The 23,234-nt window shown below is 40.0% G+C and overlaps 3 protein-coding genes and 1 non-coding gene across 4 annotated transcripts; 3 read left to right on the top strand and 1 right to left on the bottom strand.

Annotated features, from left to right (window-relative positions):
- The first annotated feature begins 173 nt into the window (after positions 1-173).
- LOC101308642 (putative E3 ubiquitin-protein ligase LIN-1-like) lies at positions 174-6,807 on the top strand. Its single transcript, XM_004292898.1, has 16 exons — positions 174-379; positions 906-1,843; positions 1,946-2,003; positions 2,119-2,448; positions 2,570-2,649; positions 2,755-4,041; positions 4,130-4,274; positions 4,387-4,644; positions 4,749-5,058; positions 5,152-5,276; positions 5,361-5,480; positions 5,550-5,681; positions 5,799-5,921; positions 6,011-6,121; positions 6,209-6,604; positions 6,688-6,807. The coding sequence occupies exons 2-16, from the start codon at positions 906-908 to the stop codon at positions 6,703-6,705; spliced, it is 4,431 nt and encodes a 1,476-aa protein (XP_004292946.1). The 5' UTR covers positions 174-379; the 3' UTR covers positions 6,706-6,807.
- Positions 6,808-8,023: 1,216 nt separating this feature from the next.
- Positions 8,024-11,506, top strand: LOC101305530 (BRCA1-A complex subunit BRE-like). The gene is made up of 13 exons (XM_004291308.1): positions 8,024-8,151; positions 8,392-8,482; positions 8,587-8,770; positions 8,859-8,949; positions 9,309-9,344; positions 9,470-9,568; positions 9,655-9,785; positions 9,894-9,942; positions 10,045-10,134; positions 10,205-10,258; positions 10,602-10,667; positions 11,000-11,097; positions 11,177-11,506. Exons 1-13 carry the CDS (start codon positions 8,074-8,076, stop codon positions 11,232-11,234), a joined length of 1,125 nt encoding a protein of 374 aa, XP_004291356.1. The 5' UTR covers positions 8,024-8,073; the 3' UTR covers positions 11,235-11,506.
- Positions 11,507-12,708: 1,202 nt separating this feature from the next.
- Positions 12,709-15,514, top strand: LOC101305819 (tubulin beta-1 chain-like). The gene is made up of 3 exons (XM_004291309.1): positions 12,709-13,186; positions 14,201-14,470; positions 14,596-15,514. Exons 1-3 carry the CDS (start codon positions 12,787-12,789, stop codon positions 15,273-15,275), a joined length of 1,350 nt encoding a protein of 449 aa, XP_004291357.1. The 5' UTR covers positions 12,709-12,786; the 3' UTR covers positions 15,276-15,514.
- Positions 15,515-17,380: 1,866 nt separating this feature from the next.
- On the bottom strand, positions 17,381-18,888 carry LOC101306110. Its single transcript, XR_184034.1, has 4 exons — positions 18,329-18,888; positions 18,093-18,155; positions 17,885-17,959; positions 17,381-17,802 (listed from the first exon to the last, which is right to left on the bottom strand). It is a non-coding gene; the product is annotated as an uncharacterized LOC101306110 (transcript).
- Between the last annotated feature and the right edge of the window lie 4,346 nt (positions 18,889-23,234).

Below are 23,234 nucleotides of genomic sequence, written 5' to 3' on the forward strand. Positions count from 1 at the left end.
TAACAGAGATTTCAATCATTGTATGCGTCTGATGATGCGTAAGAGAAAAGTAAATGTTCTCAAAATCTATATTAAATTTGAATATTTTAAATCATGACGTCAGTACTATATTACTATGTATCATATACTCAGTCCACGGTTTGCTTTGATCATCACCTCAAAGGCAACAGCAGAAAGCCTAAGCCGGCCGGCCTCTCACAGCTGCTACCAGCCTACTAGTCTCTCCTGTCTCCCCAGCAGCCGGCTTGCCTTCTCTTTCCATTTCTCAGAAAAATCATACCAGTCTCCATTCGACTGAGCTTGCATTCAACAAAAAGAAGAAGAAATGATTCAATAAAATATCTACCAACTCCATTTCAGAGGCCACTTTTTCAATAAGGTAATACCAGTTCCATATCTGTCTCAAGCTTTTCTTTCTTCTCGTATTATTTGTTTTCACTTTTCAGTTTGATTCTTAATTTGCTGTTCTTGGGATTGAGATGATCAGAATTTACACTAGTTCTTGGTGTTTCAAATAATTATGAAAGACGCATCCATTTTTGCATATAAAGTTACTATATGGAGTTGTTCTTGTATATGGTTTATATATGATCTGCAAATTTTTGACATGAATGACGATCAAATATACACTTACCAGAGAATAATCATGTTGAAAATGATAGATTGTTGGTATTAACTAACTCGGTTGACGCTTTCTTGTATGTTTACAAAGACTACTTTTAACCTTTATGCATGACTAATTGCATAACTAGTTTCTGAGAAACCGAGTTGCAGACTGTAGAACTTTATGTAGACTAAACTAGTGTTCGAATAAGATTTTATATTTTTTTGAAGCTGCAATGAGGTGGTTTTGACCTGGAAGTTCACTTCACTTGGAAGTAATTAATTTGATTTGATCTTGGTAGATGGCTAGAAACTATAAATTTTCGATGGACCAGAAGGACATTGCTAAGGTACTGATTACCACGGTAGATGGTTTTATCCGGGATCAGTTGATCAATAAAGAGCAGAGAAGCCAACACAGGGAACAATGTGCTGAGAGATTGGCAGCTGAAGATGGATCATGTGGTAAAGAAACCGAGGTTCGTTACTCCGATCAAGCAGTGCTAGCAAATCTTGATTGGGGCATTGAGGCCCTTGAAGAAGCGATTGACACTTCAAATATGGAAACTAAGCTTGCAAGGCTAGACCATGCTGAAAAAATGTTGCAAGTTTGTGCCATGTTGAATTGTGATCAGAAAACTGCTGGAGTCCCCAACTTTTACCTCTCAGCTTGGGCGCACCTCAACTTAGCATACCTATGGAAACTGAGGAATAACATCCAAAACTCAGTTCTCCATGTCATTGAGATGTTTACAGTAGACCCTTTTTTCTCACGTATAGATTTTGCTCCTGAACTATGGAAACTTCTATTTCTTCCACACATGAGCTCCATTATTGGTTGGTATTCGGAGCAGAGGCAACGGCTTATGATTGAAGTAATTCCTGACTCTCAGGATATGTCTTACACAGCTGATCTTGATCAATTTTTCAATGAGTCTTTAATCTATGCAATGAGGCCGGATCAGATAGATAAATTGCAACAGCTGGAGCAGCTATATGGTGAGTCATTGGATGAGAATACAAGGCTTTATGCCAAGTACTTCAAGGACTGCATGACATCTAATGCGACCTCCAGTAGGAAAGTGATGCCAATGATGCCAATTGCTGAGCCACCAATGACTCCATTGCATGAGGTTAGCCGCTCGATTCCTGATTTTGTCAAGTTTGGTCCTATCTTGCCCAAGAGTGCTGGCTTTTCTCCCATTCTCAAGTCTAAAGATGGCACAAGAGACGTAAACAGGTTAATTAGTCATGGTTTTCACCCTTCTCCAAGTTTAGTCCACTTCTTGTGTTATGCATAGCTCTAATAATTGTTTACCTTTTGCACATTTGGTTCAAACAGAATGAATATAACTTCTGTATCCATGCAAAATTTGGAGTCTGCAAGATGGGATCCTCAGGTAAGGCTTAAAAGTTGTTTATCATAAATCAAGGAAGTTTCCATGATTTCTGAAGTCTATGTTTTCTTTAAATTTTGTATAAACAAAGCTATAATGTTGTGCAATATTCTGCCAGCAATGTATCCCCGAGGAGAATGAAGATGATTCTGATTATGAGCCTCATGATCCTAATTTGGCTTCTGATCATGAGAAGGATGAAGCTGGAGGAAAAGTACAGTTATCTGTACTTAGGAGTCGAGTACATAGTCCAACAATCTTTTCTCCTCTAATTTCCCCTAAAACTTCTCCAAAAGTTTTAACTCCAAAATCAGACACACATGGTTCTGCATTGCGTTTACTGTCTGTCAGAATCACAGATTCAGCTGTTGCCACCTCTTTGCCTGCTTCTCCGGGAATGAGTAATGACTACAGCATCAGCTCAGCAGACACCGATGTGGAAGTGATAGTATGCTTCAAACTCTACATATACCGAGTCTAACATGTTTGCGTATCATTCACTATTTGTTTCATTTGCTATATGGAATTGCTGGACTCTTTTTGTTTACTGAAAATGTATATGTGATTAGGAGACTACCAAAAGTTGCAGGAAAGTCTATAGTCGAACATCAAGCATAAATAATGAGCTTGTGAAAATGTCGAAAAATAGGTAACAACCTTACTTGTATAGTTGTATATAACTCAGACTAGAATGTAGACCCATCAATACTGATACTGATTTCCCTTTTGCGTTTAAATTTTTGTAAATGTGTAGTCCACCTAATGAAAATGATGAAGGAGGCCAGAGCTGTGTTTCACTTCCATCTTCGGAAAGGATGACTGCTAAATCAAGACCACCTAAAGATTTTGTTTGTCCTATCACAGGCCAGATATTTAGTGATCCAGTCACTCTCGAAACAGGTCAGACATTTGAAAGAAAAGCAATCCAAGAATGGCTGAAACGTGGAAATACAACATGTCCCATGACACGGCAACCTATCTCTACAACTGCTCAACTGCCTAATACAAACTATGTTTTGAAAAGATTGATAACATCTTGGAAAGAACAGCATCCTGAACTTTCTCAAGAATGTGCATACTACGAAACACCTAAAAACTCATTCCAGCGCTCCTCTGTGAAAGAAGTCCCTTCTGGTACCACAACTCCACAAAGAATATGTGACTTCATGGGTCATAGAAACACCGATGATTATATCTGTCAAAGGAGCAAAAGATTTATGCATGCAGTTGTTGCTACATCACCGACCAGTGTGATATCTCAAGCTGCAGTTGAGACAATCATCAATGGCTTAAAGCCTCATGTTGCATGTTTATGTACTTCAGAAAAACTACAAGAATGTGAAACCGCAGTGTTAGAAATCGCCAGATTATGGAAGGACTCAAAAGGTGATCCTGCAATTCATCCATTCTTATCTGAGCCGACCACTGTAAATGGGTTCATCGAAATTCTTTCAGCTTCGATGAATAGGGAAGTCTTGAGAACATCAATATACATCCTCTCAGAGCTAATATTTGCTGATGAGAGTGTTGGAGAAACTCTTACCAGTGTAGACTCTGACCTTGATTGCTTGGCTGCTCTGTTGAAGAACGGTCTAGCTGAGCCTGCTGTCCTTATTTATCAGCTGAGGCCGGTGTTTGCTCAGATTTCTGCTCATGATCTTATACCCTCCCTTGTGCTGCTACTTCAGAGCAAAAATGAGGAATCAGATGATCTTCAATTAGTAATAGACCCTAAAGATGCTGCATTATCTATTCTTGAGCAATTCTTAATGGGAGGAGATGAAAACAGCAGATCTATTAGTGCTTTGAGTGTTATTTCTGCGAATGGTATACCTGTCCTAGTTAAGTATTTAGACAGGCCAGAAGGAAGAAGGTCCATTGTTTCTATTCTATTATGTTGCATGCAAGCCGAAAAAACTTGCAGGAACTTGATAGCACATAGAATTGAGCTGTCTCCTGTTCTTGAACTATTTCACACTGGAACTGACGGAGTGAGAGGCATCTGTGTAGAGTTTCTCTCAGAATTGGTACAGTTGAACAGGTATATACATTTATTTCGATTAGATTAGACATATATGCTTATGTGAGTCGTTTATTGATTATGTCCTTCCTTAAATGCCTATGGTCAGGAGAACATTATGCAATCAGATACTGCAGATGATTAAAGACGAAGGATCGTTTAGTACAATGCATACCTTTCTTGTATATCTTCAAATGGCTCCAATGGAGCAGCAACCTGCAATTGCTACTCTCCTTCTTCAGCTTGATCTCCTGGTTTGCCTTTTTCTTCCCATCAACCACAGACCTACTATTATTATCTCTCAAATAGAGCTTTCCTGAGTAAACTATCGGACATAAACATAGATTATGTTTTGGATGTTTCCAGGTTGAGCCATCCAAGATGAGCATTTATAGGGAAGAATCTATAGAGGGACTAATTGAGTCACTCCGAAGGAAAGAGTTCTCGAACTCTCAAATGATGGCTCTAGATGCCTTGTTATGTCTTACTGGACGTATAACTTCATCCGGAGAATCATACACTGAAGTCTGGTTACTCAAGATTGCAGGGTTTGATCAACCTTACAATGCATTAATGAAAGCAGAGCGGCTAAGGAAAAATGACAATGATTTGATAGAGACAATGGTGTGCTTTTCCTTCAATGCTTGATCAACCTAACCCTTCATAGGTTGTGACCCATTACATTTCTATGTGGTAAATCCTGATAATGAGTGCTTGTTTGTGTACAGGAGGAAGAAGAGAAAGCACTAAGCTCTTGGCAGAAACGGGTTGCTTTTGTACTCTGCAACCATGAGAAGGGATCCATTTTTAAAGCCTTGGAAGAATGCCTCAAGAGTAATTCCATTGAGATGGCAAAATCATGTCTTGTAATAGCTACATGGCTCATACACATGCTTTCTGTACTTCCAGACACTGGTGTGAAAATCAGTGCTCGCAATGCCTTGCTCGAAGAATTGGTAAACGTTCTTCAATCATCGAATAATTTGGAAGAGAAGATTTTAGCAACCTTGGCTTTGAAATCTTTTGTCAGTGAACCAGGTAACTTTATGCAGAAAGTACTCGCAAACATTATGCATTCCAACTTGTCCACGTAAGTGTTTAGAAGTTAACCTCAGTTGCCAAATTGTACAGCTGCACTTGAAGCACTAGGAGTATACGCTAAATGCATCTACAAGACGTTGCGAAAGCTCAAGAGAAGCACTATGGTGGCGAGTGACATAATGAAAGCCTTGATGAACTTGTCATCTGTTGACGTAGTAAGTAGGGTGATGCAGCATGCACATTAGTTTAGGTAATTTCAGTGACAGACTACTAACTACTCTTAATGTTCTGGAATCTAGAAAGAGTTGTGGAGTTGTGCTGAAGTGGTTGAACTAGATTCATGCTCAAATGGGGAGGTTACTTCTATGCTTCATCTAAAAGGGCGCGTTTTAAGCAGCCATTCTGATGGAACTATAAAGGTACACACTTGGAAGAGCGCAACTTCAATACATGCTTGTTTACAGCTGAGACTAATGTCTTTGTTTTAGGTATGGGATGCTGGCAAGAAGGCGTTAAGACTGATTCAAGAAGTCCGAGAACACACAAAAGCTGTCACATGCCTCTATATTTCACCTTCAGGTGATAAACTATATAGTGGTTCTTTGGACAAAACAATTCGGGTAAGCGATCATCTTAGCCTAGCAATGGCCTTTACAGAGCCATTTCTGTATACATCAGTCCTTTCCAGAAGCAATTAGCTTCTGCAATAGAGAAAGAACTAACTCGATTCGTCGCAGGTGTGGGCAATCAAAGCAGAAGAGATCCATTGTCTTCAGGTTCATGATGTGAAAGAGGTAGTCTATAAATTGGTAGCCAATGCTAAAGTGGCGTGCTTCATTTCTCAAGGCACTGGAGTTAGGGTAATCAAATGAACATTACTCTGATATGCAGTATGAACAATAAACTATATCGCATTCTCACCCACACGCTGCTGTTTGTTTCATGAAAGGTGTATGAATGGTCTGGGGTGCAAAAGCATGTAAACTTCAACAAAAATGTGAAAAGCCTGGCCATGACAGGAAACAACCTCTATTGTGGTTGCTCTGGTTACAGCATCCAGGTACGTAATTCACAACCACAAAACAGAATTCACTTGTTTTTGTGCTTGTGCCTATCAACTTAACACAAAGATAACATAACAATGCAGGAGATCGACTTAGGGAGACAAATATCAAGCACATTCTACTCTGGCACAAGAAAGCTGTTGGGAAAACAGGTGTTCTATTCCCTTGAGATTCATGATGGCATTCTATATGCAGGTGGTTCATCAGTCGATGCAACGGCAGGGAAGATATTTTCGCTTCCTAGCAAGGCGGTGTTAGGATCATTCACAACCGGATTCGACATCCACCTCATTGCCATTAACAATGACTTGATCTTTACTGCCACCAAATGTGGGATAATTGAGGTATGGTTGAAAGAGAAGTTCACAAGAATTGCTTCCATCAAAACAGCCAGCGGCGGACACGCTAAGATCACATCCTTAGCGGCAGATATGGATGGAGGATTGCTGTTTGCAGGTTCCTCTGATGGCAGAATCCAGGTAACTATCACAAATATCAACACTTTTGACAACTGCATTATTATTTTCCTCCCTGTTAGTCTAATGGAGAGCTTGTTTTGCAGGTTTGGGCACTGGATTAGATGGCAGCAAATCCGAATTGTATCTATAAATGTACTCTGATGTACTTGGGCAAAGTTAATGAAAACTATCATATACAATAATACAATCATTGTTCCGGGCTGAAGTTTCCAGCATCCATGCAAAGCTCATCACAAATCAAGGTTATCTTTAGAGGTTAAGAGAAAATTTTAAAGAACACTACGTAACAAATAATTTGACGTTTTAAGTTTTAAAACAATCATAAATCACGACATATTTTTAATACATGACTTCAGTAATGCCGCCGTCGAGATTATGTTTGGATTTGCCACGAAATTTATGTTTGGATGGCCACGAAATTTAGTAGTTTGAAGATGATTGTCTCCATAAACCCCCAAGATTATTGTCTCCATAAACCCTTTATATTTAGAAGGTCAAATTATCAAGATTGCATTCACTCCGGTACTGCCGATTCAATATGCAATCGAAGGTAACTAATACATTGATTCGGTCTCCAATTAGAAAGGCAAGAACTACAACACTGTTGTAAAGCAAGTTGAATGGAATACTGCTAGCAATAAGAAATAGAAAGACGAAGAAACAGCTAAGAAACCCAAAATCAAAGAGAAGAAAAGAAAAAAAAACCAAAAACAGAGGCACTCAGAATGAAAAGGACTAATGATTTTGATTTCACCGATACTTAAATCTCATGAATACCACTACAATTTGGATCCTCATTGTGCCTCTTTCAGACTTGCAACAAAAAAACAACAGACACAGAGAAAAGACATGGCGTACTAAGCATGCAACAAAAAAACAACAAACAAAGAGATAAGCTATGGCGAACTAAGCATTCAGAATGAGTAGGAGGTTATGTAATCCGTTCATGAATTAGTCGGACAAATACAATCCTCATTATGCTGCCGCCCCCTAAAAATTACTGAACAAAACTGAGAATAGAAAACCATCAGAAGCTTGGATCGTTTCAGCGTGGACGCACAAAAGCGTCTCAGACGACCGTCGTGAGATGATTAATCCAAATTCATCATCTGATTCACACCCAAAACCAAAAAAAAAAAAAACAACTAAAAAAAACTACTAAACTGAGAGAGTGAGGTAGAAGAACGAAGAAGAAGACCGCAGCTGGGTTTGGACGAGGAGGCTGTGTCTTTTTATTAGGGTTTCACACTTTCTCATTTGCCGATTTTGCCCTTACTGGGCCTGGATTAGAACATAATGGGCCTTTTGCGGGCTAGGCGGAGATGGTGCGGGTCTAGGCGGTCTCGATGTTTGTAGGCCGAACCGGGTCGACGGGCCCACCCTATAAAATAAAATGAATATAACAAAATCGAAGACGAACACGAGGTCGGAGGTTCAGTCTCTCTCGCTCGGCGACGAAGCAACACACCATGGCTTCAGAGACCTCTCCTCCTCTGATTGCAGCTCAGCTCAACCACCTGGTTCTCAACTTCCCTCTTCTCGCGAAGGTAATGCACGCGCTTCACCAAAACCCTAGCTTCTTTCTCTGCTTCATTTCTAGCTTTAAGCTGAATTCGAATCGCTAGAAGCTTCGAAACTGCCGAATTTGAATTTGATGGATGCACGCGTATGTGTATTTCACTGAGAATTTTCGCTTGCGATTAAGCTAAGGTTTATTGATTCGTTTAGGATAAGCTATAATTTGCTGTGTTACGGTCTAGGGTTTTGATGAATTTTTTGCGTTGCAGATTGAGCCTAAGTGGTCTGGTAGCAAAGACTACGGCGGAGTTCTTGATCGGTTTACTTTAGTCATTTCTTACTGTCTGGACTTTATCAAATGTGAGTGGATTTCTTTGCATTTGTGATTTCGTGAATTATTTGCATTTGTGATTTCGTGAATTATTTGCTTTTGTTTAGTGGCTGAGAGTTTGATTGTGTGGTAGGGGATGTTATATTTGATGCGGAGTATCCGATGTCTGCGCCGGATTTTATATTCGGACCTGAGGATGAAAGTTTTCAGCGGTTTCTTGTGTTGCATGGTGAAGATCCAAAGTCTCCGTTGAACTGTTTGGGTGATTGGGATAGTCAAGATCCTACGCAGCTGATGCTTCTTGTTAAGGAGCTGAGGTTAGGAGCATTTCTCGTTATAGGTTTTAAAGATTAAGGTGATTGTTTATGTTAATGTTGGTAACTAGTTGCATGTTCCATTTTTAAGGGATCAATACATGGCCTACCAGAAGAAGCTTGTTGGAGAGGTTCAAGATGACCGCGTCAAATTTGAAATTAGCACAATTGCTTTTCGGGAGGTAGTGTTTTAATTCTATATTGTTTGTCTTGCAGACTGTGAGAAAGCTGAATTTATATTCTGAGTGTGAGGGGTTGTACTAAGAAGCCTACTTTTGTGAGTTTTTAGTTGGGAACAGTTGAAGATACTTTCATTTGTTGCTTTTAAAAGATGGAAAATTTGTAAATCCTGGCATATTGGTTATAATGACTGAGATATTAGTTATTGCTCATCCATTGAAGTTGGTCATTGTAGTATTTTGAATTGGAATGCAACATGATTTCAATCAGAAGCAATTTATCAATTGATTCATTTCTTTGGAACATTTTGACCGGCTACTTTATCAGATGATTGTTTTGATTCTATTTGACCTTCCTGCAGGGAATTGAGATGCAGTTGAGTTCCGGATTCGATAAGGTATTTGCAATTGAAAAAAGAACATGTTTATGATTTCGTTTTTCTATGAGAAGATGGGTGGTGACTATAGGTCTGTGTAGCTTCTGATTGTATCTGTGGTTCCTATGCCTCTGAATTTAGTGTAGCCAGCGGAGGTCAAATTTGCAGTGCCACTAGTAGATACAAACATTAACAAAATGGTGCCTGGATGCCCCTGGATATATCCACAGAAGATATACTTGCAGGTTGATAATTTTGTGCTCTCTTTCCCTCCCCTTTGTTCCAACTTGTTTTTCTTCCAGCGCATCATATCGATAATGTGGTGGTGCAGGTTATATATCCTGTTGAGAAAAAATATGTTTCTACTCCATCAGCTCCTCGTTTAAAACTAGTAGCTACCCCAGACTTGAAGACTCTATTTTCCATAGATGATATCAAACTACCAACATGGTTGGCGGGGATGTATGTCTGTGTTCTTCCCTGTTAAATTGTTTGATTTTGTGAGTCCTTCAAATTTTACAGCTGTTGGTTCATTGGATGATCTTTTTAATATATTTCATTTTCTCATAGGTGCATGGCCGAATATCTCCCCCCTCTTGAAGAGACTCTTGAAAAACAGGTTCGCTACACCATTTACCTGGCGAATCTAGTCAGTCTGTACTTTACAGTTGTTACTGTGAAATGTATCATAACCATCAGTATATTTTGTCTTGTTATTAAGGTTTTGGAGGCAATTTCCTTAATTGATGTTAGAAGGCGCTTTATTGAGGCATTAGCCGTTCAATTTGGAAGACCAGTGGAAGCTGATCCGGTACGCATCCTAGGCACGCACTTCTGTTCCAAGTGTTTAAAATGCTGATAGTAACTTCTTGAAATTGTAGATCTTTTGCAGAAAGGCAACGTTTATATCTGCTTCTGGAGTTTTCACATTCATGGTATGCAAAATCATAACTGCATCATGATTGCATGTATATTCCTTTAAACCGTAGCCTGTTCTGGGCCATTTTTCAATGGACTCTATACTGCACTATCTTATTTCTTACCAGTTTGCTTACTTCTATAAGTCATGCCAGTTTTATGCAGTTTACTCTAAACATAACAACTTAGATCTTGTTATATTGTATTATTTGGTTTTACTTATGTTTTAATTTTAGAAGGTAGTGGTCTACAATTGGTATACTAAGCTCTTGTTGTATTTGCCGAATGCCTGCATCCTCGCACTTGATAGTTGGTCTTCCACATTTAGTGACCAAGCTTATGAGAGTTTTGTTTGTTTAGGTTCACTTGACGATTACAACTCAGTTTCCAAAGCAACCGCCAGCTATAATGCTTCAAAGTTGCCAGGCAAGGATATTTTCCTCCCAACATGTAGATTATTAATATTCTTGGATACTCTATAAAATTGCAATGCAACAGATCTGAATAGCTCAGATCTGATATCTGAAACTCAGAACTACAAACCCTTGCTGATTTTGCAACGGACAGTATTGGACACATGAAAAAGTGAAAAACCATTAGTTCTTCTTTCTTGAGTTTTGCCTGGTAGCTGTCATCACCACCTTCAACTGTAGAGAATTCCCTACTGTATCTTATTCAAATATCTTAGTTCTAGGACTGATAAGATGGATTCTATTCTGATCTCTTAATTGATGAGTTCTATTCTTGCACTGATGTAGCATTTCAACTCCCAAGGTGTGCCACTCAAATCGGTGTCGCTGACTGATTATCCTTTTAGCCCAAGATGGGAAGCATCGCTAATGGCTGAACGAATATGGTCAGTCATTTTATTTGTATATCTTTGGCTCTGTTGTCACTTTCGCATCATATAGTGCTGATTCTGGTTAGTGTGTCAGGGACTTTTTGGCGGATGAAGCCTTGATCTTCAAGAAGTACTGCAATGAGCGGAATTAGAGGGTGAGGCGTTTTAGTTTGTTGTCAAATGTTTTGCATCCTCGCTGGTACCATACCAATCGAGCTTTGTAAAGTTGGTCCCTTTGAAATCTATTGATTGTTTGATGGATCAAATAGATTATCAATTGTGTTAAGAACTGGGAAATGAAAGTGATTACAACTGCACTTTATATTCTTGAACTTGAACTCTCATACACTTTATATTCTTGAACTTGAACTCTCACACTTCAACATTTGAAGTATCTATGACAATAACTAAACAAATACATGCCTCTTCTTCCTTTGAATCTTGATGGATATTGGATAGTGTCATTCTTTTTCCTATTAGTTGGGTATCACCGGCAAATGGCAGCAGATTCGTATGGGCCAAAGGAAGTAGAGAACAGTGCTAGTAGGGTAAGAGATCAAAATTAAAAAAGGTTGATATATTGTTTTGGGATCTGAATTTGGACTTTAATCCAAAGTTTTCATTATCATGAATTTCTTAATCGCAATGATTATCTATGATAATTGAGTGCAGTCTGCTAAGTGACAAGGGTTTATCTTTATTAGCCAATATATAAACATCAGATCTTGTCAGATTGCGAATACACATTTTACCATGTTACATACTCTACAGTGTATGTATTTGCGCAAGCATACATCGGTTCTTTATACCCAATTATTGTGGTCTCTGCTACCCAAATAGTTTTACCGTGCAATGATACTTAGAATCGGCGAATTTCATTATCTTGTTCTTGTTATTAAGGGACGTAAAATCATATCTTTCTCATTGATGATATAATTTAGATTCCTGATCAAATCAGGATATGTTACTAAACTAGTAAACAAGTACATTATAAACATTGAATCTTGTATAATCGAATTAGTAAAATTGCCACATTGAAAAGTTATCAATTTTGTCATGTATTTAAAACAATGTCTAATGATGATCTCTCCAAACAAACGCATATTTACCTTCTAAAGAAAACATAATAAAACCAGAGTTGGTCGCTGTACTTTGAAGTATTGAAATTCTAAAACTTAAAGTCGTTAGATAATCTCATCGGATTAGACATCACTGCAAACAATGCGCAATCTCACGGCTCCGGTGCACTAGAATTTTTGGAGAAAAAAAAAACAAAAACAGAAGTCAAATATAGTTAAAAGACGATCAAATGTATTTACACCGTATTTTCTACGGTGCCGACGCCGGAGGAGAGAGAGATGAAGATTAGTTGGGTTGTCCGTACTCACTGATTGTCTGGCTGTCACACACATGGCACACATAAATCATTTCAATTACTGAATTACATACCCAACAGCCACACTGAACATAAAAAATATAAAATATAAAAACAAAAAAACAAAACAAAACAAAAATAAAAAAATCCCGCCATCCGTCTATTATTACCTTCCTAACCTCCGAATCTCCCTCCCTCCCATTTCCTCCTCCATTAAAACTCCCCACTCTCTCTCCCTCCCAATCGGGACCTTTCCTCCAAAATCCAACACCCCCCTAAGATTTAGCTTTCTCTCTCCTCCCTTTCTCTCTCATCCCTCTCCGGCAGCCATGAGAGAGATCCTCCACATTCAGGGCGGCCAATGCGGCAACCAAATCGGCTCCAAGTTCTGGGAGGTCATCTGCGACGAGCACGGCGTCGACCCCACCGGCCGTTACAAAGGCGACGGCTCCTCCGATCTCCAGCTCGAGAGGATCAACGTCTACTACAATGAGGCCTCCGGCGGAAGGTACGTCCCCCGCGCCGTCCTCATGGATCTCGAGCCCGGAACCATGGACAGCATCAGATCCGGCCCGTTCGGACAGATCTTCCGCCCCGATAACTTCGTCTTCGGCCAGTCCGGCGCCGGCAACAACTGGGCCAAAGGTCACTACACCGAAGGTGCTGAGCTCATCGATTCTGTTCTTGATGTTGTTCGCAAGGAGGCCGAGAATTGCGATTGCCTTCAAGGTAATAATCTCATCGATCGATTTACATTGCTTATTGCATTGCGAGATTTTGATGCTTGAAATCGAGTGTGATTGTATGAAATGATGATCGGTTAAGTAATTATATGCATCGATGACTTTATAAATTTGTGGATCCTGCATCAGTAAGTCGAAAGTGTTACTATCCTCATCCATTTTGATCAGTTAGAAAGCTAAGCGTTGCGGATTTTGACTGTGTTTTCTTACATTCGAACCGTTTTTACAGCGTGGTTGTGAAATTTGTAGTGGCGGTTCCTTTTGTTTTTTAGCTCATTGTGATTGCATAGGGTTTTGGAAATGATTCTGATATTTTTGGTCAGGACCAGTTGAAGGATACTAGATTTGTTATTTACTTTTTGTCTGAATTTTACTCTGGTGATGCGATTCTGGATCTGATTATTGGAGGTAAAATTGGCCGGCACGGACATGTGGGTTTTGGATTTATTATATTACTTTCTTGCTGTAGGGGTAAACTGTTGGTGAGCTTGATTGCTTATATATAATTCAGGCCTGAGGTGTTTGTGGGGCCCTTGTTTGTCTTGACTAGGCCAGATGAGGAATGCTGGGGTCTTGATCTGCCTTTTGAGATTCTTTACGAAAAATTAGCAAATCTTTTACTTTTCTTTGTTTGTGATCATGATAGTGATTTCCCATTAAGTCGGGTTTCACCAAACCGACATTGTGATTCTTCTCTTTTCACCTTTACTGACGCAGTAAATCCTTTATGATAGCCTCAGTTATTTTACAAACCTTGTTTGAGTGATCATGATGTTGCTCAAAGGTTTTGGGATGCTGTTAGCTGAAGAATATGGAGTTACTATTCTGTAGAACAGAAAATTTTCATGATCACATCTTTGCTATTGTTTTGGATCCTCTAACTACAAGTGACAAGTCTTCCCTTTTGTTTCTGCATACATTTCAATTTTACTTGCCAATTTCAGGTTTAATATATGGATATGATGATTGATGATTCCATTTCTGGTCATGTATGTATCAGGTTTCCAGGTGTGTCACTCACTTGGAGGAGGGACTGGTTCTGGCATGGGAACCCTTCTGATATCAAAGATTAGAGAGGAATATCCTGACAGGATGATGCTTACATTCTCTGTGTTCCCATCTCCAAAGGTCTCAGACACTGTTGTGGAACCATACAATGCCACTCTTTCAGTGCACCAGTTGGTAGAGAATGCTGATGAATGCATGGTTCTAGATAATGAAGCTCTTTACGACATTTGCTTCAGAACCCTGAAGCTCAGTACCCCAAGCTGTGAGTGACAATCTTTTCTTGTTTCTTGTTTCTTGTTTCAACTTGATTGTTGTAATGTGAAGCATCATCAGCAGAATGTTAGTTATACTATTAAACCGTTACTGAATTTCATTTCTGGATTGCAGTTGGTGACCTCAACCATTTGATTTCTGCAACTATGAGTGGTGTTACTTGCTGCCTAAGGTTCCCGGGTCAGCTGAACTCAGATCTCCGGAAGCTGGCTGTCAATCTCATTCCATTCCCACGTCTCCACTTCTTCATGGTTGGGTTTGCCCCACTCACATCTCGCGGTTCCCAGCAGTACATCTCCCTCACTGTGCCAGAGCTGACTCAGCAAATGTGGGATGCCAAGAACATGATGTGCGCTGCTGATCCTCGCCATGGAAGGTACCTGACAGCCTCAGCCATGTTCAGGGGTAAGATGAGCACCAAAGAGGTGGACGAACAGATGATCAACGTGCAGAACAAGAACTCTTCCTACTTTGTCGAGTGGATTCCTCACAATGTGAAGTCCAGCGTGTGCGACATCCCTCCCCTGGGATTGAAAATGGCATCCACCTTTGTTGGTAACTCCACCTCAATCCAGGAGATGTTCAGGAGGGTCAGCGAGCAGTTCACAGCCATGTTCAGGCGCAAGGCCTTTTTGCATTGGTATACCGGAGAAGGTATGGACGAGATGGAGTTCACTGAAGCTGAGAGTAACATGAATGATTTGGTTGCCGAGTACCAGCAATACCAGGATGCTACGGTGGAGGATGAAGGTGAGTATGAGGAGGATGGTGCTGAAGGTGAGTATGAGGACTAAACGACCTGATATATAGGACCGGAAAGGAAAAGGGGTTGTGATTTTGAAGGGTCCCGTCTCGATGCCTATGTTTGTTTTCCAAGTCCCCTTTCTGCTTTCTTATTGTTCTTGCATATTGTCTCAGCTTGTCAAGCTTTATTTGGTCGATTGGTTAATAGTGTATATGATGTTGTAAGACAATATTGTGTGGTTGTTCGTTTTGAAGAATGAAATAAATCAATTTCGGTGGGGATTTGTATATCGGTGTTGTGCTCCTTTTCATCATCTGTAAATTCAGGTTTCTTATTTTCTTCTTTTAGGAGAATAGTCAAGTATGCCCCGCGTATCCGATGCGTTTCGGGCCGTGTATCCGATGCGTTAACGATCCGTATCCGAGGATTATTTTCAAGAAATAGCCAAGAGCCTTGTTCATAAGACCTGAGTCTGGCAATCCAGATGTTTCAAAAATTTACTCGGAAGTGAGAACAGCGGTCTGGTTTGTTTGTGTGAGTTATTTAATAAATAAATAAAAATTGAAAATTAAAAAAGCTAAGAATTTAATCGGATTTTCTATTGTCAAATGAAAATTTTTGGAAAAGAAATCCAGAAAATAAAACCAGACACAGAATATAGAAAACAATAGATTTCAGATGCAAGAATTGATGTTTCCTTTTTATGGGATTTTTTAGAAAGAAAAAAAAAAAGAAAACTAAAGAGATATGAACAAAGAAAATGAGGAAGAAAGGTTAAACATAGAAGCGCATCAGAGTCATGGAAGTATGAGGTGCAACATCGCCCGCATAATATTAAACTGCGAGCTTCTCATACCGGAATATTCTCATCATTTGCACCACTATTCTATTCTACTATGGTTTTAACCCAAGTCCTATATAATTATAGAGAGAGAGAGAGAGAGGGGGTTAGAATTAACAATAGTATTTGACAATCAGAGGAAGAAGGAACCAGAGAGAGAGGAAGGAGGCAGCTGCTCAGAGACTGAGAGTATTTATATGTGAATCATTGGTGATAGGGTTTGTTTCGCGTATCTGATCTGACTTCTATGGACCTGGCGTACTAGTTTGGGCCGTTGGGCTCACCTTCGACTTAGGCCTGGTCTTTTGAGTAACTTTAAGTTTCCGCTCCACCGCTCCAGATTTCCAATGATGTTTGCTGTATTACCCGGTAAGAAGAGGTAATGCTTAGAAGAGTTTTACGGTTAGGTTTTTTTCTTTATGCAACAAGGACACAGAACAACATTTTTATGATATTTGGTCTAGTCGATCTGATGTAAAACAGATAGCGATAGAGATTAAAGAGCAGATCGTGGATTCGAGAGAACTAGACTTGTGGATTCAAGTCGCCGTTAGCGGACTCCAACGTTTATATTTCCGCTGCATCACGATCCTGTTTTGGTTCATTTATACAAATCGTTCATTTTTATCGATTATCTATTAAAGCCAAAAAAATAACACCGAAATGACTGGATTACATGCCAAAAACAGTTTTGCCTTAATTTTGCGATGTAAGGAGGATTCACTGATTCACTGCTCAGTAGAACACATGGATTTGTTGCTAAACTAACTACTTACTTCCCAATGCTTTTAACATACACACTGCATAGATCCATGACATACACACTGCATAGATCCATGATGAACAATTGAACATTGTTTCATGGATTGGCTATATCAAACATGAACGAGTAACCATTCCTACAATGGACACTACAGATATATCAAACAGCAAAACATCTCCAAAGGACAATAATTTCATTTCAAGCATATTATGGTCAAATAATTAACCACCAATTAGATACAATATCCTAAAGCCGCAACTAAAGCACCCGTTTGATGCTTCAGCAGTGCTAGAACTCTCCTATCCTTTTTCCCTTGACCTCAAATCACCAATTTGGCTATCAAACAACAGGGTCGAAACACCAATTTGATGCCTCTGTTGCCCTTTCCCTAAACCTTGAATCATCTAAGTGAAAAAAAATACACCCCCATAACAATACTGGGGGCTGGAACTGAAAGATGCCATCATCCCAACTCATCCTTTTGCAATGCTAGAACTCTTGACTCTGCCTTTGACCTAAAATAGAGGTTTTTTTAACCCTATTTTTCTGATATCTCTCCTGCCTTCTTTGTGCAGACATAGCCTTATAGAGATTCTTGGTAGCCAAAGAGGAGCTATGATTCTGGTTAAGAAAAGAAAAGCTGCAATCAGGGACAAGCATTGAGCCTCCCATGTTATTGCAGCTTACCAATCTCACTCCATTGGTTGAGGCCATTTGAGTGTTTGATGCTCGACACCCATGATTCTCACTAATTACTGCGCTTCGAGTTTGAGCCGTGTGATCCATGATCTGCATTTGATACTGATGAGGAGCAATTTGTTGATGATAATGCTCTTGTTTAACAACTGTAGGCGCACAAATGACTATGGAGGTTGGTACGAGTGTGGGTTGGCCTAATTGCATATCAAGATTCAAGTTTTGTTCCTCAATTTTCAATTGAGCTTCTTCCTGAATCAATCTTTGCTTCTTTAGCTGTCAGCACAGAAGGTAACCAAATTAAAACAGAGTTCAATTTGAACCATCCCAACAAAATTTACGAAGAGACGAAAAATACCTCTTGATTCCTTGATTGCAATACCAAATTAAAATTAATCAGCTTTTCTTTATAATCCTTCACATTCTGTATCTCCTGTTTTGATTAGTTCAGATAAAATTGTCACTTTTCTTACAGCAGCAATCTTAGAAAAACAAAAAGATAATCGGTACAGTAAATTTGGGCAAAAAGACAAAAAAATTACTCTAAGATGACCAAAACGACTCACTTTTTGTAGCAATTCTTTGCGCTTTGATAATCCATCTATCACCTCCAGCCATTCTTCTCTTTTCTACAGGGTCGAGCATCATGGAATTTATATCAAAAGTGCAAAAATAGCATATACCCAAAAAAAAATTACACCAAAAAAAGAAAAAGAAAAGAAGAAGATAATGGCGGCTACATCTACACGACCGAAACAGAAGTGGAGGGTTTAAAAGAAACAACAAGACGGCAAGGACCTACCCTCTTCACGGAGACCACTCTACTTCTCAACTGACCAGGAGGCTTCTCCTCTGACTCAAACGACAGCGGCGTGTTGGGGCTCGACCTCTCAACCTTGACAACATTAGTGGCCGGAATTTTCGGCGCAGGATTCGGGGAAGACGGCAACCGAAGCCTAACCACAGTGGACGACTTCTTGGTCGGTTTTTGGTCTTGTACAGAGAGAACAGATCTCTTCTTCTTGTGGCCCCACAGGACCCGAATTCGGGGTCGGGAGTCTAATTGGGAGATGATGTCAGGAAGTCCGACCAAGATTTCGGCGATTTCGAACTCGCGAGGTGAGAAGTACGAGGTGTAGTTCTCGAGGAAGGGCTCCGATTGGTTGTTGTGGTTCTTGCTCTGCTTTCATTTGATCACTCTGTCTCTCTGTCTCTCTCTCTCTCTCTCTCTCTCTCTCTATCTCTCAAGTTTCTTTTGGGTCTGAAACTCTTTCTTCTTTGTGCGTAAAGATGGTTAGGGCAAAACGCATAGGGGATTAGAGGAGAGAAGAGATGAAGGGAGGGATTGGATTAGAGAGAGAGCGTTGCTTGGAGACGGGGTTTATTTTTTCTGTTTTTGTGTGTTTATAAATGGGGGAAGCGAGAGGAAATCCTCCCAGAGGAACAAGGGAGTGACACGTGTTGAATGGAGATGCAGATTGGGGGCGTGTTTTTGTTTTCTGTTTCTTTGCTAGGGTTTATGGACAATAAAGCCCCAGATCCGAATTAGTGTAGGAATTGGTTTACATACCTTTTTGTGATTTCATTCCCTACATTATTTCACAAGGACAAAAAATAAAAAGTTACGGCAGAAGAGGAAAGGTGTGAGAATAGTGTTCACCTCTCAGTAATTAATTAAGAGATTTATGATCAGTCATTGTTAGATTTACATCTAAAAGTTGAAGATAAAACAACTTAACTTAAAAATAATTTTCTCCACCCTTAGATTTACATCTAATGGTGACTGACAGTGAATCTCTTAATCAATTACTGACCAGGTAAACACTACTGAGGTAACTCATGTTTATACGAGGAAGTATGTTACACTTGTAATATAACTTCGGATCGTTTGTGATTTTTGTTACAATAGTTTTACATTTAACGGTGACTGACCATGAATCTCTTGGTCAATTACTAACCAAGTGAACACTACTAAGATGGCTTATGTTTATACGAGGAAATATGTTACACTTCGTAATATAACTTAGGATCGTTTGAGATTTTTGTTATAATAGTTTTGTAAGCCATACACATTCATTTCAAACACTACTTAGACCCATTTTCATTGTTAAATGTTCATTGGTTGACCAGTTCTTTGGTGCGATGTGGTCCATTTGAACATTGACCGAACTCCAAATCGATTATTTACTTTTGGTTTTGTTTCCTTAGACCTACATGTCTAGGGATACTCAACCCAAACAAGCTAATTTGTAGAGGATTATTTTAAAATGAGTTTTAGTGGGTCAAATGTTGTTATATAATGTGGAGTATCAATATAGCATGTCCACGATTTCGAGGGATGAAATGATTCAGCCTTTCCTGTTGGTTACTAAAATTTCTTTTATACATGACATGACATGACATGTAAACTTTCGGTTGTTTTTCCCCAAATGGGGTTTGTTCTTATGCCTTGTGTTAATATTGATTTGGGTTGGGCTTATGAGAGTTTGCAAGTTCGCTATAGATAATTTGAGCCCATCACTGTCAGTGCAATGTATCAAGCAAATCCGCCAACATCCGATCCATAACAAGAATTCTGTAAAAATAATACAATGCGAAAATGAACAAAATCCCGAATAAGGAGGAACACAGAAAACTAGGGTTTTCAGAGATGGCGAAGAAAGGCATAAACGCGATTGCGCCAGGGGGTAGCAACATGCCGAGCCTGTACATGTGTTTCCAGGTATATGAGAAGATTGAATCCCCACGATGGATGGTTCAATCCATCAATCTCACCGATCTTATTACTTCTTCTTCTTCTTCAAACCCTAATCCTATGATACGACAAGTGCTTCACACCGCCCCAGATCTGAAAATCCCATGTAACGCCGGCTGCTGCTGTGTCTCCCGGTCCAAAATTATGTTCGGTGGTGGCTATCAATACCTGGACCCCCGGGATCACGGTCGACTCTATGACGTTTCTGATCAGATTTTTGAGTTTGATGAAACCGATGAGCTGAAGATAAGCGACAAGAAATTTTCAAAGGGAAAATCCCGTACCATGATGATGACTCTGCGCGACGGTAAACTCTATGCTCTAGGATTCCCCCAACCAAACCGAACACTAGACCTACACCACAAGTACTTGCCGCCTTTTGAGGTATTCGACTTTAAAGAGCAAACATGGTCAATTCTGCCGGACCCTCCATTTGATGATCTTGTAGGTTCTCCTAGTAGTTTCAATTTGTGCTATGCAACTGTGGACACCACCATCCTTCTCTCCGCTGAGAATTCGTGCACCTACCGCTTTGATGCAGCCTGCCCTTCTAAAGGATGGAAAGTACACACTGCATCACCCCTGCCGTGCTCTATTGGCAGAGCTTTAGTGTTGAACCACTGCAGCGATTATAACATTATGTTTGGTTACGACTCCTGTTATGATGCCGCTCAAGACATCCGCAATTTCACCATCGGAGTCCATCTTATGGACACAAATGATTACTCCTGGACACATATCGCCTCTCTCCTTGTTCTGCCACCTGAGATTCTGGCTCGGTTGCCTCGTCACTTTTTTCCGGTAGAGCAGTATAGTATTGTCCATGTTGGAGGTGGAATCATATGCCTTGTCCTTCACAAATTCCTGATATGCGAACAGTCATGTGGTGGTAATAGGAATCCTACTAGTGATACAGATATTGTTCATATCTCTTGTGCTGTAGTCACATTTGAATATTTTCTATCAAGCTACTCCAAGACCATCAAGTTCAACATCCTGGGTTTCCGCCTCCTTAATTTTGATGACGAACCTCCATGTGGAGCTAGTATGCTTGGTGCCTTTTTGGTGGGGGATCCAATACAATATGGCAATGCCTTTACAGATTATGGTGGTAAATTCCCAAAAGCAACCAAGGGCATTACCCTAGAACCAGGAGAAACACTACCCGATTTTCTTTTTGAAAGGGCAACCACCTCTGCTGTGGCAACGATGGCAAGTGTGGCTGGTATTCCAAACCAATCCTCCCTGGTTCCTATTGCTGCCTCTCAGCAAAATCATTTCCCGTCTTGTTCACGTGGGCCTGTAAGTGTTCTCCCCTGCGCTGATTTCTTAACTGGGAATTGTGGCAACAGTTACCAATATTCACAACAGCATGCTGGTCACTATCCTATTGTGACTGAACCTGGCATTATGTATCCAAATACTCATGCTATGGTTGGACATATGCAAAGCAGCGTACCAAACCTTGTTCAGGTTGCACCGGGATATGTTTATCCAAAATTATCATGCTGAGGAATACAGGACGACTTTTTACTGAGGGTGACACTATGACTCAATTCGTCTGAGGATGAGATTATGACTACGATTCGTCAACGTCATTAGATGTTGATTGTGGAGAACCTGGCTCACTGTGGGCCTTGCTATTTCTTTGTTTTCTATGCGAGCTAGTCACCTTTGTGTGAAAAATTATGCAACAATATGCTTTTCGGGGAATTTTAAGTGTTTGATGTCCTAGTTAAGTAGTTATTTTCCTATGGCTCCTGCTGTCATCTAAGAATATGATGAGTTTCATGTTTAGCTCTGCATGTCTTACTGGTATTGTGACAAAATATAGTCAGTATGCATGTCTTACTGGTATCTGCTATTTCATAGACTCTCAGATTCAGGGTTCACATATGTTGCTGAAGTACCAAATTTATGAGTTAAAGCACTAATGATTGCCGACCAAGTTTAAGCATTGATTTGAATTTCTTCCCAGCCTCAATAACATGTTAGGTTGAGATTGTTGTTTTGTTTCAATATATAAGAGCCTCTTTCATCAACCAGATTCTACTTTGTTTCAATGATTATGCTTCTCTTATTTTTCATTAAAATCCCGAATAAGGTAAGAACGTATTAAGGTTCCCATCCTTTCACGCGTCTCTGATTCTCGGAAAATATCTACTTCACGACTGTGCCAGCCGCACTAATACTAATTGCCGATCATGCACGACGATGACAGCTGTGACAACTGGCGGTGCTCGGCGTTGAACAATCCGGTGCTTTATTTGGCCGCGGCGTTTTTGGCCGTGTTCCTTTTGCTGCGGCTGGGGCTCTCCGTCTGGATTTTCTACGAGAAGCGGAGGCAATTGGTGGCTCAACGACACGATCACATAATATCTTCAGCTTCACAAGACGTGGAGGCTAATGGGAGGGTTACGAGTGGTACTACTGGTCATGTTCATCAAAGAGAACGGGAATTGGAGAGTGTAAATAGTGGCGGTGAGGCTAGCGATTGCAAGGAAGGGAAGGTTTCCGACGGCAAGGTTTTGGTGATAATGGCTGGGAATGACAGACCTACCTTCTTGGCCACGCCAATGTGACGGTGGCGGCTGAGGCTAGGGGGATGTCCAATTAGATCCCTACCTCAATGCAGATGGTTTGTAGATTAGTTCTAGTTGTTTGGTTGTTTAAGGGTGAAAGAAAAATTCTGAATATTATGGGATGGCTTTGTTTATTTGTTCTTGTTGTTCATATGAACTGCGCGCATTACTGCATTAGGAATTGGACGCTGATTAGTTGACATTGTCGAGTGAGCTGCTTCATTCAACTCTTCTACAGTGGAGCAGCAAATCTAGATTCTAGACTACAACAGACATGATCTTACTGCATTAATGTAGTTGCACTGTATGACTTGTAGTATTTATCTTTCATACATAGCTCTTCTATTGTATTCCCCTTTCATATCTAGCTA

The sequence above is a fragment of the Fragaria vesca genome, linkage group LG2, assembly GCF_000184155.1.
Source record: "Fragaria vesca subsp. vesca linkage group LG2, FraVesHawaii_1.0, whole genome shotgun sequence".
Classification (NCBI taxonomy): Eukaryota; Viridiplantae; Streptophyta; class Magnoliopsida; order Rosales; family Rosaceae; genus Fragaria; species Fragaria vesca.

Excerpts from the sequence above, each read along its gene's own strand:
- LOC101308642 (XM_004292898.1), top strand. The coding sequence starts at position 906 with ATGGCTAGAAACTATAAATTTTCGATGGACCAGAAGGACATTGCTAAG. Across the intron at positions 4,042-4,129 it reads GAATTGGTACAGTTGAACAG|GAGAACATTATGCAATCAGA; the intron begins GTATATACATTT and ends GCCTATGGTCAG. Across the intron at positions 5,481-5,549 it reads ATTCTGATGGAACTATAAAG|GTATGGGATGCTGGCAAGAA; the intron begins GTACACACTTGG and ends TCTTTGTTTTAG.
- LOC101305530 (XM_004291308.1), top strand. The coding sequence starts at position 8,074 with ATGGCTTCAGAGACCTCTCCTCCTCTGATTGCAGCTCAGCTCAACCAC. Across the intron at positions 9,943-10,044 it reads AAGAGACTCTTGAAAAACAG|GTTTTGGAGGCAATTTCCTT; the intron begins GTTCGCTACACC and ends CTTGTTATTAAG. Across the intron at positions 10,135-10,204 it reads GACCAGTGGAAGCTGATCCG|ATCTTTTGCAGAAAGGCAAC; the intron begins GTACGCATCCTA and ends TTGAAATTGTAG.
- LOC101305819 (XM_004291309.1), top strand. The coding sequence starts at position 12,787 with ATGAGAGAGATCCTCCACATTCAGGGCGGCCAATGCGGCAACCAAATC. Across the intron at positions 13,187-14,200 it reads GAATTGCGATTGCCTTCAAG|GTTTCCAGGTGTGTCACTCA; the intron begins GTAATAATCTCA and ends TGTATGTATCAG. Across the intron at positions 14,471-14,595 it reads GAAGCTCAGTACCCCAAGCT|TTGGTGACCTCAACCATTTG; the intron begins GTGAGTGACAAT and ends TCTGGATTGCAG.